This window comes from Lycium barbarum, chromosome 6 (assembly GCF_019175385.1).
Source record: "Lycium barbarum isolate Lr01 chromosome 6, ASM1917538v2, whole genome shotgun sequence".
NCBI classification, from domain to species: domain Eukaryota; kingdom Viridiplantae; phylum Streptophyta; class Magnoliopsida; order Solanales; family Solanaceae; genus Lycium; species Lycium barbarum.
The window spans coordinates 114,182,940-114,199,302 of NC_083342.1; the positions used below are offsets into that span (position 1 = coordinate 114,182,940).

The following is a 16,363-nucleotide window of genomic DNA, read 5'->3' on the forward strand; positions in this document are numbered from 1 at the left end:
AATTACTGCGCTATAGCAATTAATGGAGCCGTCCCCGTTAACTGCTTTAGCGCAGTAAATTACTGCGCTAAAGGTACTTCGGTAACATTTTTTTTGTTGTTGGGGTATTTTGGTTCAAAATGGTTTTTTTGGGGTCATTTTGTTAGAATATATGATATGGGCTGATCTAACATTTGTTATTCTTTTGTTCGTTTATTTTTGTATCGGGCTCGGCCCAATTGTAATTATTTCCGGGTCACTACTTAAGAGTGAGCCCAAGTCATTTTGAACAGATTTTATTTTTCCTCTTTTGAGAATGAATGAAAGGTTCTTTCTCTTCCTTTTCTCTCTCACCGACCCTCAACCCTAACTTCTCATTGTCTCAATTCGTGACGGTTTTTTTGGTGATTTAACATGGTATCAGAGCCCAGATCCTATGCGATCTATTCATTACCTATATATCAATGTTATCTTGGTGAAATCTGACCACGATTTTTTTTTGTGCTTCCGCTACTCGTTTTATATTCTGTGAAAATATCGAAGTTCTTCGTCGGAAATCACTTCTGGTTACCACGAATCGTGTTTCTGGTTTCATTTGCATGAGATTGTTGCTCGTTGTGGTTGCTCGTGCAAGGAATCGTCATTTCCGAGTTGATTTTGCCCTAGTTTGTGTTCGTATGAGTTGATTTTTCCCTAATCTTGTTGGTGTGAGTTTGTTGCTTGCTGTGTTGTGTTCGAGTGAAGAATCGCTACTGGTTCGAGTTCAAATTGACCTAACTTGCCCTATTTTGGTCTTCGTCTTTCTCTAATTTGCGAAGGAAAATGGGAATCGGGTATTTTCGTTCTATCAATCAACGTTGCTGTGTGTAAACTGCATGTCTTTGACTTGAATTGTGATTTTGTTGTTGCTTAAAATTTGACTTCAACTGTGACTTTGTCGTTGCTCAAATTGTATTGTAAAAATGCCGGATGGTAGTCCCACTCCCACTGGTTCTCACCCTACTAGTAGTTCACCTCAGTCTCGTGCTGTCTTTCATGAGGATGATTACACTCATCCATGCCATCCACTATACGTGCATCCATCAGATGTGCTAGGAAACTCTCTGGTTCCGGTGCCGTTTGATGGGACTTGCTATGGTAGTTGGAGAAGGCATATTTTGGTCGCTCTTTCTATTAGAAACAAATTGGGTCTGATAGATTCTGATTCTGAGAGTCCCCCTGAAGACTCCCCTTTAGTTCGCCAGTGGCAAAGGTGTAATGATCTAGTAGTCTCCTGGTTGACAAACTCAATGACCCAAGAAATAGCTCGTAGTGTTGAATACTCAGTGTATGCTAAGGATATTTGGGCTGAATTAGAAGAGAGGTATGGTCAGGCGGATGCTGCAAGGGTGTTTGAATTAAAGAAAGAATTAGCTCATATATCTCAGGGATCACTTAACATAGCCTCTTACTTTAATAAGATCAAGCAGCTCTGGGACGAGATTGCTTCTTTGTCTGTTGGTAAGGCTCGTAGTTGTACTTGTAGTGCTAAGTCTGAGTATGCAAAAGATGAGGATGTTCAAAGAGTGTACCAATTCCTGATGGGCTTGAATGATACATACATTCAGACCAGTAGCAACATCCTGATGCTCAAGCCTTTTCCATCCATGAGTGTTGTATATGGTATGCTCTTATCTGATGAGACACAAAGACAAGTCTCCTCCTCATCACAATTTTCCACCAACTCTGCTTCTTTCCATGTTGGTGTATCCAAGCAGTCCTGTCCCTCAAAGGTTACTTTTGATCATGCCACATCAGGACTCTTTTGCAAGTTCTGCAAGAGAACTGGTCATATCATGGAGAAGTGTCACAGACTTCATGGGTTTCCCCCAAATTTTAAATTTACAAAAAATAAGCAAGCCAACCCACCAAACAATTCCAACAGGAAAACTGGTTTGTCAAATAATCCATCAGTAGCTGCTCATATCCAAGTCAACTTCAATCAGGTTCAGTCCTCTGGCTTAAATGATGCTACTACTGTGTCTAATGATCCTAATGTGGATGCATATCCAATGCCTGGTTTGTCTAAGGAACAATCAAACCAGCTTATGACATTGGTTCAACAGGGATTGCTCACTTTTGATCTATATGGCAATCCACACCTCTCTGCTTCTGCAAACTTTGCTGGTAAGCTGCTTGATCATAGTGTTGTGCTCAAATCATGTATGATGTCTGAAGTAGGTTCCTTTATTTGGATCATAGACTCTGGAGCCACTGATCATATGACATCACATAAACACCTCCTTTCAAATATTCAGACCCTTCCTATACCTTATCTTGTCTCCTTACCTAATGGATATAAGGTTAAGGTGAATTATGTTGGTTCTATGACTTTATTTCCCAACCTAGTACTTGACCATGTCCTCTATGTTCCTAGTTTCCACTACAATCTAATATCTATTCACAAATTACTGTCACAACTTGATGGTTTTGTTCTATTTACCAAGTATCTATGTGTTATACAGGGCCCTTCCTTGAAGAAGCCTCTGGTTCTTGGTAAAGTGGATAAAGGCCTCTACAAGTCGATTCTGCCTAGTACCTCTATCTCTTCCACTCCTACTGTTTCAACTGTTTGCAATTCTTCATTATCTGATAAGAATGTCCTTGATGATGTTTCTGATTTTTTTCTGGTGTACGTACTGCTTCTACTCATGATGTAATTATTGATGACACTGCTGTTCCTAACAATACAACATCACCCATTTCTCATACATGTCCTACTTTACATGTTCCTGTGCCTAATGGCAGTATTGCTAATCATGCTAATGTATCAAACTTTAACAAATTAGATATGATATGGCATTACAGGTTGGGTCACATTCCTTTTTCAAAAATGAGGAACATACCTGGCCTTAGCAATTTATCACAGAAGCAGTCTTTCCCTTGTCCTGTTTGTCCTTTGGCAAGACAAACCAGACTGCCCTTCCCTGATAGTAGCATTCAAACCACTAAGCCCTTCCAACTGATTCACATTGACACTTGGGGTCCATATCACACCGCAACCACAAATGGATCCAAGTACTTCTTAACCATTGTAGATGAGTCTCTAGGGCTACTTGGACTTATCTAATGGGAGCCAAAAGCAATGCGTTTGATCTACTAAAATCTTTTATTTTCATGACAGAAAATCAATTTCAATTGAAAGTAAAGATTGTTAGGAGTGACAATGCACTAGAATTAGGCTCCAACATTGCTGGTTGCACCTTCTTCTCTGACAAAGGCATCCTACATCAGACCACCTGCTCTCACACCCCACAACAAAATGGGGTGGTGGAGAGGAAACATAGGCACCTGTTAGAAACTGCTAGGGCCCTCATTTTCCAATCTGCTCTCCCCATAAGATTTTGGGGAGACTGTGTTCTTACTGCCACCTATCTAATAAATAGGTTCCCCTCCAGCTTGTTAAATGCCAAAAGTCCCTATGAAATTCTCTATGATAAACAGCCAAATTATTCTCATCTTAAAGCCTTTGGTTGCCTATGCTACTCCACCATTCCCAAACCTCAAAGGGACAAATTTCAGCCCAAAGCCATGCCATGTGTGTTTCTGGGATACCCTTTTGCCAAGAAAGGATATAAGGTATATAGTCTTACTTCCAAACTGACTTTTGTGACCAGGGATGTTGTGTTTCATGAACACATTTTCCCTTTCACTCTTACTTCCAAACCACCTTCATTCCCATTGTCCCCTTCTCTATTCAGTTGTTTTGATGATCCTTTCCCTCCTTTCCCACCTCATTCTATTTCTGCCCAACAGCCTCATCCAACATGTGCTCCTAATCCTCCTGCCCAACAGCCTCATCCAACATTTGCTCCTAATCCTCATGAGTTTTCTCCCCCTCCTTCCCTTGCTTCCAGCCTTCCTCCACCTGATCCACAACCTCCCTCACCCACTTTCAATCAACCTTTTCCTTCTAGAGTTTCTTCCAGACCTCGCACCAGACCTTCTTACCTTGATAGCTATGTTTGCCAATCCACTTCACACAGTTCTAAGTCTGTTCCACCTACTTCTAGTCAGCCTCATGTGTTTGAGCCTCACACTTACTCTCAGGCAGTTTCAGTCCCTGCATGGCAAACTGCTATGAAGAAGGAATTTGATGCTTTAGAGTTGAATAACACATGGGAAATTGTTGAACTTCCACCTGGCAAGAAACCTATTGGATGTAAGTGGGTATACAAAGTTAAATACAAGGCTGATGGCTCCATAGAGAGGTATAAGGCTAGGCTTGTAGTTAGAGGTGACACCCAAGTTGAGGGCATAGACTTCCATGAGACTTTTTCACCTGTTGTTAAAATGTCTACTGCTAAGACTTTAATTGCTGTTGCTGTCAAGAAACAGTGGCCTTTATATCAACTCGATGTCAATAATGCTTTTCTCTATGGGGATTTAGATGAGGAAGTGTTTATGAAAGTTCCTCCTGGCCTATCTGTTCCCTCTTCTCCTACTCAATTAGTATGTAAGTTGAAAAAGTCCCTCTATGGCCTCAGACAGGCTTCCAGGCAGTGGTATGCCAAACTATCTCAGTCACTTTGTTCAAGAGGATACTCTCATTCCCTGAATGATTACTCCCTTTTCACCAAAATAACTCATGATTCTGTGGTGTTGCTAGTAGTGTATGTGGATGACATTATTATCACTGGGACTGATCTACATGAAATTGATTCTCTGAAAGCTTTCCTACATGAGCAGTTCAAAATTAAAGACTTAGGTTCTCTGAATTACTTCTTGGGCATTGAAGTGGTGCACTCTCCTGATGGGGTTCTTCTACACCAAAAGAAATTCATCCATGATTTACTTGTTGATTTTCATGCCATTGACTCCTCTCCAGTAGTATGTCCTCTTGAAATGCATGTAAAACTCCAGGCTGGTGTTGGGGATGTGTTGCCTAAACCAGAAGACTACAGATGCTTGGTAGGGAAGTTGAATTTTTTAACGAACACTAGGCCTGACATTTGCTTTGCTGTGCAACACTTGAGTCAGTTCATGCAGCAGCCATGTGTTCCCCATATGAAAGCTGCCCTGCATCTCCTTCGCTATCTTAAGGGCACCTCTGATGTTGGTATTTTCTTCAACAATACACCTGATTTTTCTCTTAGTGTTTTCTGTGACAGTGATTGGGGCTCCTGCCCTGATAGCAGGCGATTTGTTTCTGGTTTCTGCATTTTGCTGGGTGGCAGCCTGGTTGGTTGGAAATCAAAAAAACAACCAGTGGTTTCCCTTTCCTCGGCTGAAGCTGAATACAGGTCCATGAGCAAAGCAGTTGCCGAGCTCACCTAGTTGTCTCGATTGCTTGTTGATCTTGGACTGCCTGCTCCCTCTTCAGTCCCCTTGTTATGTGACAATCAATCAGCTCTTCACATTGCCAGGAATCCGGTATTCCATGAGAGGACTAAGCATATAGAGCTTGACTGCCACTTTGTCCGGAGCAAACTGGCTGATGGGTTGATTGCCTTATCTTACACTTCAAGTGCCACTCAGTTGGCTGATATGTTCACCAAGATTTTGACCGGGTCTACTCACCATTCCCACCTTCTCAAGTTGGGTGTCTTATCACCCTCCAACTTGCGGGGGGATGTTAGAATATATGATATGGGCTGATCCAACATTTGTTATTCTTTTGTTCGTTTATTTTTGTATCGGGCTCGGCCCAATTGTAATTATTTCCGGGTCACTACTTAAGAGTGAGCCCAAGTCATTTTGAACAGATTTTATTTCTCCTCTTTTGAGAATGAATGAAAGGTTCTTTCTCTTCCTTTTCTCTCTCACCGACCCTCAACCCTAACTTCTCATTGTCTCAATTCGTGGCGGTTTTTTTGGTGATTTAACACATTTTGGTTCCGGACTCCATATAAGGGTCACTAACTAGTTAGGATTATGGCTTAGATGTGAAATAAATATCCCTAATTGTCACATTTAATTGATCCAATGTTTGTCAAGAGCTTTTCTAGCTTTGTTAGAGACTTGATGTTGTTAGTTGTAGGGATAACTTTGAAATATATAGATTTTTTTTTTTTTAGCTAAGCCATATTATTTATTGGTCATCTTGTTATAAAAATAACCGTGTCTGATCTCCAGCACTTTTTTATTCTTTTTTTTTTTTTAAATAAAGGCCACTAGGCTTTTTATCACCTATGGCTTATTTTATTAATTTAATAAAGCACAAAAACAGAGATAGTCTGAAACAAAGCAAAAGAGACAAACTAAAAAGTAAAAACAAATTGAGCTAGCTATATACTTCAGTTTCTCCTTTGTTTCTTTTTGGCCAGGTCCACTGTGTCTCTTTATATGTGTCTGGGACACATGGAAAGTGAATGGCAGGTAGCATTGGAGAAGCCAAAAGTTTCACAAAGTTCAAGTAATGCTGAACATTTCACGCTTCTTATTGCCGGTTGCAATTCCCAAGCTTGTAAAATGTGGTTCACTATGTCCTCTACGCCAACCCCATGCTTCACCTGAGCAAAAATATTTATCACTCTTCTCTCTCACAATCTTCATCTTCACTTCCTGGGTAAATGTTGGCCAAGAACCAAATGTAATTTGTTCTCCTTCTTACGACTATTGCACCGGTTTCAATTCCAAAGATGGCATTTGAGCTCCATCTTAAATATCTTCACCGGTTCAGGTTCATTTCTGTGTCAACAAATGTTCGATGTATGGATTCTTGTACTTTTAAGCTGAAAGCTTTCCTCTTGAAATGTCCTCCTTTGGAGATCTCTAATGTAAGTGGTTTTATTTTCCATCTCCGTTTGTGAAGTTTCTTTTCCTGGCTTGAGATTATACTACAATCAATAGGTGTTTGAGTAAGGGAATGAGCATCATTCGACACTAATACCACGCCTTGTTCATTGACCTTCCGATGTATTATATTCCCATGCTTTTATGGTCGATGTTGCGTGGTTTTCTTTGTGCAACCTTCTTGATTTCTTTTCATGGTTTTGCTGCTTCTTGTGTAGTATCCGTGCCTTTCTTCACACTGTTGGTATTGTTTCTCCTTGGTTTTGCTGTTATTATACTGATTTGTGTTGTGATCCATTGGGATAATCAGTTTTCTCCATTTGTGTTTCCTTTTTAGATGTTTTTTTGTGCTAGGACCTGGTTCTGCTGCTTCTTGATTTTCTTTCCTGGTTCTGTTGCTTCTTGTGACTTTTTTGCACTGTTGTTGTTGCTTATCCTTGGCTTTGTTAGTGTTGTTCTGATCCATTGAGATAATCAGTTTCCTCCACTTAATTGTTCTCTGCTGCGTACCTTCCATGGGATTGTTTTCATTACTTGCTGAGCTGCAGATGCCTCTATTAACATTGAATTACCTGTAAACATTAACAAACAATTAGTATAAACCACCTTTCCATTCTCCTCCCATAGGATTTGAATGTAATAGATTCCTCTGCTCCAAACTTCATCTAAGACTGTCCGCTTTAACATTTCCTGATCCTTAGGTAAGGCAATTGCAACTTGTCACTGTTCACTATTCTTTTGCCTTGGCAGTCCATCTCTTGAAAAGAATTGAAAAGTACATCTCCATTATCCAGAGCTAAATTAGCTAAATGATCTGCTAATTTATTGCCCTCTCTATATATATGCAATCACCACAGTTTTACCCTCCATAAGCTTCCAAATTTCTTCTACCATGGTAACAATTTGCCAAGGTACCTCCCAAGTCATCTGAATGATGTTTCTTAGCAATAAAGAATCAGTTTCAATCCTGATTTTATCCAATTGATTGTTCTTCAAATATCTAAGAGCTTGCAGAATAGCCAGCGCTTCTACCTCTGTATTAGTACTCATAGGATCATTCATTTCTTTAGCCTGAGCTTGCACCACATTACCCATCTCATTCCTTACACAAAAGGCCCATGCACTTCTCCCAGGATTTCCTCTTGAAGCTCCATCAGTGTTAACCTTAATCCAACCCATTTCTGGTAATTTCCACTGAACTTGAATAACTTTAACCTTTGAAGAGTATCTCTGTAGAGCTTCCACAACAACACTCCATCTATAAGGTGCATATTTGAAGTTCCTTCTTCTCACTTTCATAAACTGAATCAAAGTATGCATCACTTGATAGATGAGTTTAGTGATTGATACTTTCCCATCATGTCTCATGGTATTTCTTCTTTTCCAAAGTTCCCAAATAATAATAGCAGGGACAGCTTGATAAATACATTTGACATGAGGCTTTCCAGGAATATCCCACCAACTATTAATTATTTGAGTAACCTGTAGATTATCAATATTTATCCCAACTGGATTACAAAAATGCTTCCAGATAGCCTGAGCAGTTGGTGATTTTAAGAACACATGAGAAAAATCTTCCACTTCAGGGTGTTGGCAACAGTAACATCTAGAAGGGAATTGATGACCCAATTTCTTCAATTTATCATCCAGAGGCAATTTAAATTTCCAAAACTTCCACATAAAAAAAGAAATCTTTATAGGTAGTCCTTCCAACCACATGTGCTTATAAAGAATGCTAGATTTTCTTCTTTGTCTTAGAAGTTGAAAAACAGAACTTACTGTAAACTTGCCTCTAGTGTCTAACTTCCAGTATGCCTTGTCTTCCTGCATATTCTCATCTGGAGGTTTAATATTCTGCACAATGTGATCAGCCAGTTCTGCAGGAAAATTTCTTCTAAGCATCTCCTCATCCCAAAGCCCTTCATTCGCTGCTTCTTTTACAAGAATAATGGTTGGTTCACATACAAAATCTAGTGGAGTAATGTAATAAAAAGCTCCCAAACCTGACCAATTATCAAACCAGAAATAGGAATTGCCTTGTTGAACCTTCCACCAAATTTCATGTTCAATCTCATCTCTATGCTTAATCATCTTCTTCCACACGTAAGTACCTGACTTAATAGGAGCAATCACTGCATGAAACTTCTTCAAATATTTATTGCTCATAAAAGTCCTCCAAATGGACTGCTTTGTCCTCATGTTCCACCACAGTTTTGCAAACAAGGATTTAGACATATCTTGTAAACTTCTGAATCCCATACCCCCTTCCTCTGTTGGATGACATAAAGTTATCCAGGTTGCCCAGTGCTTGCTTGAATTACCAACTGAGTTACTCCAAAAAAACTTTGCAAATAACCTGTGTATCTGTGCAAGTACTCCATCAGGAGGGTCACATGCTGATAACAAATGGATTGGCATACTTTGTAAGACATGCTTGATTAGTGTTGTTCTCCCCCCGATAGATAACAACTTTCCAGTCCAAGAGCTAAGCCTATTTTGAATCTTTTCAATCAACTCTTTATAATGAATATTCATTCTCCTCCCATAATACACTGGCACTCCCAAATAAGTAAAAGGAAATTCTTTTTCTGGAATTTGAGTAACATTATGCACCACCTCCTTGATGTTATGTGAGGTCAAGTGATGCATATACACTGCACTTTTATGTTTGTTAATCTTCTGGCCACTCACCTTTTCATAGTTTGTTAGAGTCTTCATAACCAACCTCAAAGATTCCTCATTAGCAGAAGTAAAGATAATAGTGTCATCAGCATATGCCAAATGATTGACATATGGACTCCATTTTGGCATTCCATACTCCTTGTAGCTGGCTTCATTAAACAATGCATTCAGAGCCCTAGACAAACATTCAGCAGCAAGTATAAAAAGAGTAGGAGATAATGGGTCCCCTTGTTTTACCCCCCTTGAAGATCTGAAGAAACCATGTGGTTTCCCATTGATCAAAATAGAATACCAATTGTTAGAAATGATTCTGAACACTAGATCAATGGTGAATTCACCAAATTCTATTTTCCTTAACACTTTGGTCAAGAATAACCATGATACCCTGTCATAAGCCTTAGCCATGTCTAACTTGATGACCACATTAGCAGGCTTTCCTCTAATTCTAATATCATGTATAATTTCTTGAACTAGTACAATGTTCTCTACAATGCTTCTACCTTTATCAAAGCCAGATTGTTGAGGTGAAATAATATTAGGTAGAAACTGTACCAACCTGTCATGCAGAATTCTTGAGAACACTTTACTTGTGAAATTACTCAAACTAATTGGCCTCATATCAGAAAAAGTGTTGATTTCTTTCTTCTTTGGTAATAGAACTAAGTTGGTACAAGTGATATACCTAGGTAGTTCATGTCCACAGAAAAAAGATCTCACCATTTTCACCATGTCTTTGGATATAGTGTCCCAACAAGCTTGGAAGAATTTTCCTATAAATCCATCTGGACCCCCTGCACTATCCCCATTTAATCCAAATACTGCCCTTTTAATTTCTTTTTCTTCCGGCATTTCATAAAGCTTTTGATTCTGATCTTCTGTAATCATTCTAGGAATCTTATCCAACATAGAAAAGTCAGTAGGATTATTCTCTTCTCTAAATTGATCAGAGTAGAATCTGATTGCTTCCTGAGCTATCTCCTCTTCAGATTCTAACCATGTACCTGTTTGATCTTGAATTCTTTGCAACTGTAATTTCCTCCTTTTTCCATTAACATGGGCATGAAAGAATTTTGTGTTTCTGTCCCCATCTTGAAACCACTGCATACCAGCTTTTTGCTTCCAAAATTTCTCTTCAATAGCATAAAATCTAATCAAATCAGCTTGTACTCTCTGCAGTCTCTCTCTGTTCAGCGCTGTAGGATTCTGTTCCAATTCCCTCTCATGAACTTGCACCACTTCCTCAAGAGAATCTATTTGTGTAAATATATCACCATATGAATCCCTGCTCCACTTAGAAAGGGCTCTTCCCACTTTTTTTTAACTTATTATGAAAGTTAAAGAACGGATCTGAACCATAAGATTCCTCCCTGTTTTCTTTGACCACATTTTGAAATGACTCATGTTCAACCCAGAAGTTAAGAAATCTGAACGACTTCTTAATAACTCTACTATCAGCCTTCATGTTCACCAACAATGGAGAGTGATCAGACCCTTGTTTAATAAGATGTTCAATGCCCAGATTCGAAAATTTATTTTGAAGAGCCTGATTTCCCAAATATCTATCCAACCTTTTAAAAATACAGGCCTCATCTGATCTCCCATTCCACCATGTAAATATGCTTCCAGTAAACCCCAAATCCACCAATAAACATGTGTCAATACAATGCCTAAAGTCCTCAGTTTCAGCAAACTGCACTGGTAATCCTCCAAACTTCTCTATGGCATCAGTAATTACATTGAAGTCTCCCCCCACAAGCCATGGAATAGTGACATGAGATGAAATATTGTACAAATCTGCCCATAAAGCAATTCTGCCACATCTTTCAGTACTTGCATACACAAATGTAACTAACATTTCATGTCCATTCACCAGATGTGTAAATTTGCAAGATAACATTTGTTCAGTGTCTTCTTGAATTTCAACTCGTATGTCAGGTTCTACAAATAGCCAGATTTTCCCATTTACATTATGCCAAGCTGTTCCCATATTAAGCCATAACCTGTACATATTTATATGCCTCACATGTTGGAAAGGCTCCATTAATGCAACATAATTGAAATGTTTCTGTCTATGTAGTAATATCACCCTCTCAAAGGCCTGTTGAGTGTTTACAGACCTTATGTTCCAAATAAGTGAGCTATTCATTGGGAAACTCCTTTTGCATAGGCTGTCCTTGTTTGTACTCTCCCCAATGTCTTGGGTGGAACACTTCTATCTCTTATTTTGTGGCCCCTTTTAGCTTTAAATAAATGTTTAGGAGAGATGTCCCCACTATTTTTGTCCTCCATAAGAGCTGATGTAAGAGTGTCTCCTTCTTCCTCTTCTCCAATGTCTATTTCCATGAGGTTTTCTTTATGATGTGCAGTATTGTTAACTTCATGATCTTTAGCTACCAATTGGGAACTATTTTTTTTTTGAACTTGTCTGTTCCTCTTCTACTGTATCATTACTGTTTAGGCCTCCTTGATCCCCTGTTGGTATTGCCATTTCTTTTTTATCGCCCACTTCTTTTCTGCATTCATGTCTCTCATTTTCAGTTGCAGATAATGCAGTATCTCTATCTTCCATTATTTTTCCTGCTTCCAACTCAGCATTTGGTGGGTTTTCAGGTTTTTCAGGTATTTTTTTCTCGTGATTTATGTACTGCCCCACTGATATTTCCCTTAGTTGTTCATAAGTTGAATTGACACTATCTTGTACCTCTATATGTAGAGGTACTCCTTGCCCTTCTGAATCATGTTTACCTTTGTTGTAGATTTCCTCTTTGTTACTAATATCCACAATATCTGTAATAGTTCTCTCTGTATCATGTGTGGTAGTCACTAGTGGTTGATCATCTTCTACCCCCTTTTCCTCTTTCTTATCTTGCTCCTGATTATTGACTGGTACTTGTTGCTCTATCTTTTCTTGCTCCTGACTATTGACTGGGACTTGTTCCTTTATGACCTGCTCATGACTATTGACTGGGACTTGCTCCTTCATGACTTGTTCGGCTCCCTTGTTGTTATTGCTTTGTTTTCCAAAAACATTTTCTACCCATGGTCTTGCTGTCTCTTTGATAGCATTAGCAGTAGTATCAGTGATCCCTCTTTCATTTTTATTGTGATTTTCTTCCTCTAAGTCCACTAATGTGTTGAATTTGTTACTTGTACTAGTGGCTGATGGCTCCCTTTGTTTGCATTGGTAAGCAGTTCTCTCATCCGCACTAAAATTCCTGTTATCTTTGATGGCATTCCAATTTCCAGGATTGCCAAGAACTCTTCCACTAGGTAAAATTCTAGCTGAGTAATTGTAATGATTATTGTACCCTGTATGATTGTATTTCCCGTTGTTTTTGTGCCCATTATAACCTTGTTGCTTCCCTGCTTGTTGTTGTTGCTTGCCTTTGTCATTAGCTTGCTTGCCATTATGTTGTTCATATGCTTGTAACTGTGTCTTTTCTATGGATTCAGCCTCTTTATCCTCCTTAGGTTTTTTTCCACGTTCTTCATTGTTAGCCCTTTTTTCCTCTGAATGTTTTCCATTAGTATCCACCTGATCTTCTTCTTTCCCTTCATATTGGGCAAGCTCCGGATGAATAATTCTACAATCAAATTCATTATGTCCCTGTAATTTACATTCCTTGCAATACTTAGGAAGGTAATCATATTGGATCTGAACATTTACAGTCCGTATTGCTCCTGTCTTTTCATTTTCAATATCCATCCTCACTGTTTTGGGTAAATCTGCTACTAAATCTACTAAAACTTGACCCTAGCACAACTAGGTCTAGTCTTATTGATAGTAGCCATATCCAACTGTATTGGAATACCCACTGCCGATGCAATTGAGAAAAGAGTTTCCTTCACAAAATATGTAGGCAACAAATTTGGAAATGAAATCCATGCCATTGTCTTCGATGTTTCTTCATCAATTTTGAACTTCGCATCATAGATCAAAGGTCTCAATTGGTACGAGTATTCCTCTCTATCTTGAATGTAATATACATGTTTTGATATGAAATTCACAAAGTCTTCAAAGAGAGTACATCTGATAAGCACATGTCGATTTCTTAGAAAACCTATTCTACACTCACCTTTTATTCCACATTGTGCAGGGATTATTCGGCGAAGCTGTTCAATATCTGGCTGTCCATATGGAAATTTCCCAACCACAGCATACTGGAGTTCTTCAATGACATTCATTTGATCAACTTCTGATTCGGTGTATTTGATGTATGGTACCCCATGTAGAAAAGTTATTGGCTTCATGGAAATTTGAGGCAGTGATTGTATTTGGTTGTGTGTTGGGTCATTCAAAGTTTGTGGTTTGAAAAGATCTGAATATTGTAAAGAATTAGATTTGATATTAGGATCAGTTGTATTTTGTGAGGGCTGGCCAGCCACCGTTGTGGACTGGCCACCGGCCATGAAGGCCATGTTCACCAAGCTTGAGATTTGCTTGTTAGGGATGGCCACTGCTAGTAGTAGTATTTGTTTGACTCATCACCGATTTCTTCCTTGGAGCTTAGATAGCTGTTTTAGGGTTTTTTCAAAGACGGATCAAACCTGTTACAAACACACAGTTGGGATCTGGGTCTCCTGAGAAGTTAAGATCTGGGTTTCAACATACTCTATTTTTTAATCAATATATTGAAACGAAATCGGTCCAAATAAAATAGAAATAAATGATTAATATATAACCAACCCTAGGTAGTATAGGATCACGATTCACGCCAAACTAAAATGCATCATCATTGTCTCGAAAAAGTTATAAATGAAAACTACTATGCATTCATTGACTTAAGATATTTTTATCCACATTAATTTATGTTTTGATTTTCCATTCAATGTTCGATATTGGATGTAGGGTCCTGACTAATTTAGATTCGCATTACGTAGGCTAATTAAAAAAAGCTCTTTGCTATGAGTTTTTTCTATTCGTAGAATTCGTACCTGAAACCTCTGGTTAGGGTGAAAAATCATATTTATATCACTACGTACAATCGTGGGTAATTCAACCTTTGCGGAGATAAAGTATATATAGTAACAAATTAGTTATGACCTTTTCATAGCCTCCAAGAAGTAGTGTGAAATTTGGTTGGAAAAAATAAAAGAGAGAAGTTAAACTTGCCAAAATAGGAAGAAGCGTCTAAAAATTGGCTGCTGCTTGAAACAACCAAAATCAGAAATATTTACAGTGTCATCACATGACTTTACACTGTCATCCCCCTCCCATAGAAAAAATAAATAAATTATTTTTTCGATTTATCTAAGTCTTCCCTCTATTATGTTTGTCCCAAGATTCATCCCTTTGTAGTCTTTTACTATTATTTTTTTGAACAGATAAAGAAACAGTGATGAAAAGAAGAAAAACAAGATTGGTAAAATATTACTTAATGTACCTAGAAAATCAATTTTCCCAAGCAGCCATTTTACATATATATATATATGTACTACTGACTCGTTTATTCATCCCGGTACAGACAAAAGCACTTGTCTTTTCCCTTCCTAATGAGTAGCTAGGCTTGTTGATGTTTCTTTCTTCTTTTTTCTTTTGTATTTCAAAGAAGAAAAATAAAGAAACAAAATTATTCAAGAAGTGAACCGGATCTAACATGTTGGGCGTCACACTTCATTGGTTACAACTCTTATACTAGTTAATTATGTATTTAATTTTTTTTAGCATCTATCCAAACCTTAAGACAACAAGTGGAGTGATTGAAAGACATAAACCTCTTCGAAAACATTTATATAAAATTAATGAGGGGCAAGTAGATTCTCTAACACCCTCTCCACTGTAACCCGGTTCTAGGGCTTTATTAAAATTAGGAATTCCTTCTTTAGTTCTTTATTTTGTCATTTTTAATTAATTAGAATAATGGGGAGTATAGAGAGAGCGCTAGTGCGCGTAGGGTCAAGAGAGTATTTGAAATTTGAAGATTGAAGTTGTGTTTTGCATTAGAAGTTTTATGAGCGAAAACTTGAATTAATGGATTAAATTGATAAACAACTACCATTTGAATCATCTCCTATTATTGTTTCAAAATATTCAAATAAGATCTATGGACAAGCACTTATAATGGCTCAATAGCTAAATTTACAGATAAAATAGATAAAGAGAAATAGTTATGAAATTTGACTTATCAAAGATTGGTTATGATATATCAAATAAAAGAATTTGAGGATTCAACTAAAGGCCTTAAGATATCAGATAAAGCGATCGAGAATATTAAATCCCTTCCACTCCTTTTTTTTTTTTTTTTTTTTTAAAGTACATGCTCTTATAACTATTGGTTGGAGCTCCTTCACCAACAAAAAAAGAAAAGATATTAGATCTGTGATGGGTGGGAATAGTCAGTCGCTATACTACGTACAGCAATTTCATTAATTGGTTGGGTGTAGGATCTTAAAAGAATGAGTACTTCACAACTCTAATACAAAGAACAAAGTTAATTTGTACCTTGGTTAGTAATAATGGATGGTGGCTGTTGATCCCCACCTTGCAGATTCTCAACTTCTCTTTGTACTTTTTTTGCTTTTTCATTTTAACCACAAATATCTTACTTCTTATTCTACCAAATTAATGTTTCCGAGATTTTATAGTTTTAAAGCATGACCATACCCGGTAACGAAGTCAAGAATTTCGCTGATTATGCGTATATCTTAGATTTAATTAATAATATGTATTTATGAAAAGTAAGTTTTGATCTATATACACAGTACTATGGAAGTTTTGTATATACACAGTACTATCTCCGCCAAATTAGAAACAGTAAAGAACTTTTTTTTTTTAAAAGTTACAATAATTACTCTTGACGAGTCATCAAAACAACTCCATTTTAATTCCCGTCTCCTTTTCGTTTTGGATATGCCACTCTTTTTGAAAATTATTAGGCTTCAAAGTCGGTGGTTGGATCCAAAATATAAACTTGATAGGTTTCAACTT

The 16,363-nt window shown here is 37.9% G+C and overlaps 1 protein-coding gene across 1 annotated transcript; it reads left to right on the forward strand.

Moving 5' to 3' along the window:
* The first annotated feature begins 941 nt into the window (after nt 1-941).
* LOC132644423 (uncharacterized) lies at nt 942-3,088 on the forward strand. The gene is made up of 2 exons (XM_060361018.1): nt 942-2,650; nt 2,767-3,088. Exons 1-2 carry the CDS (start codon nt 942-944, stop codon nt 3,086-3,088), a joined length of 2,031 nt encoding a protein of 676 aa, XP_060217001.1.
* Nucleotides 3,089-16,363: the final 13,275 nt, after the last annotated feature.

What these genes read in the sequence shown, in the direction of transcription:
- LOC132644423 (XM_060361018.1), top strand. Translation starts at nt 942, where the DNA reads ATGCCGGATGGTAGTCCCACTCCCACTGGTTCTCACCCTACTAGTAGT. An exon ending in GTTTCTGATTTTTTTCTGGT is followed by an intron (nt 2,651 to 2,766) that starts GTACGTACTGCT and finishes GCCTAATGGCAG; the next exon opens with TATTGCTAATCATGCTAATG.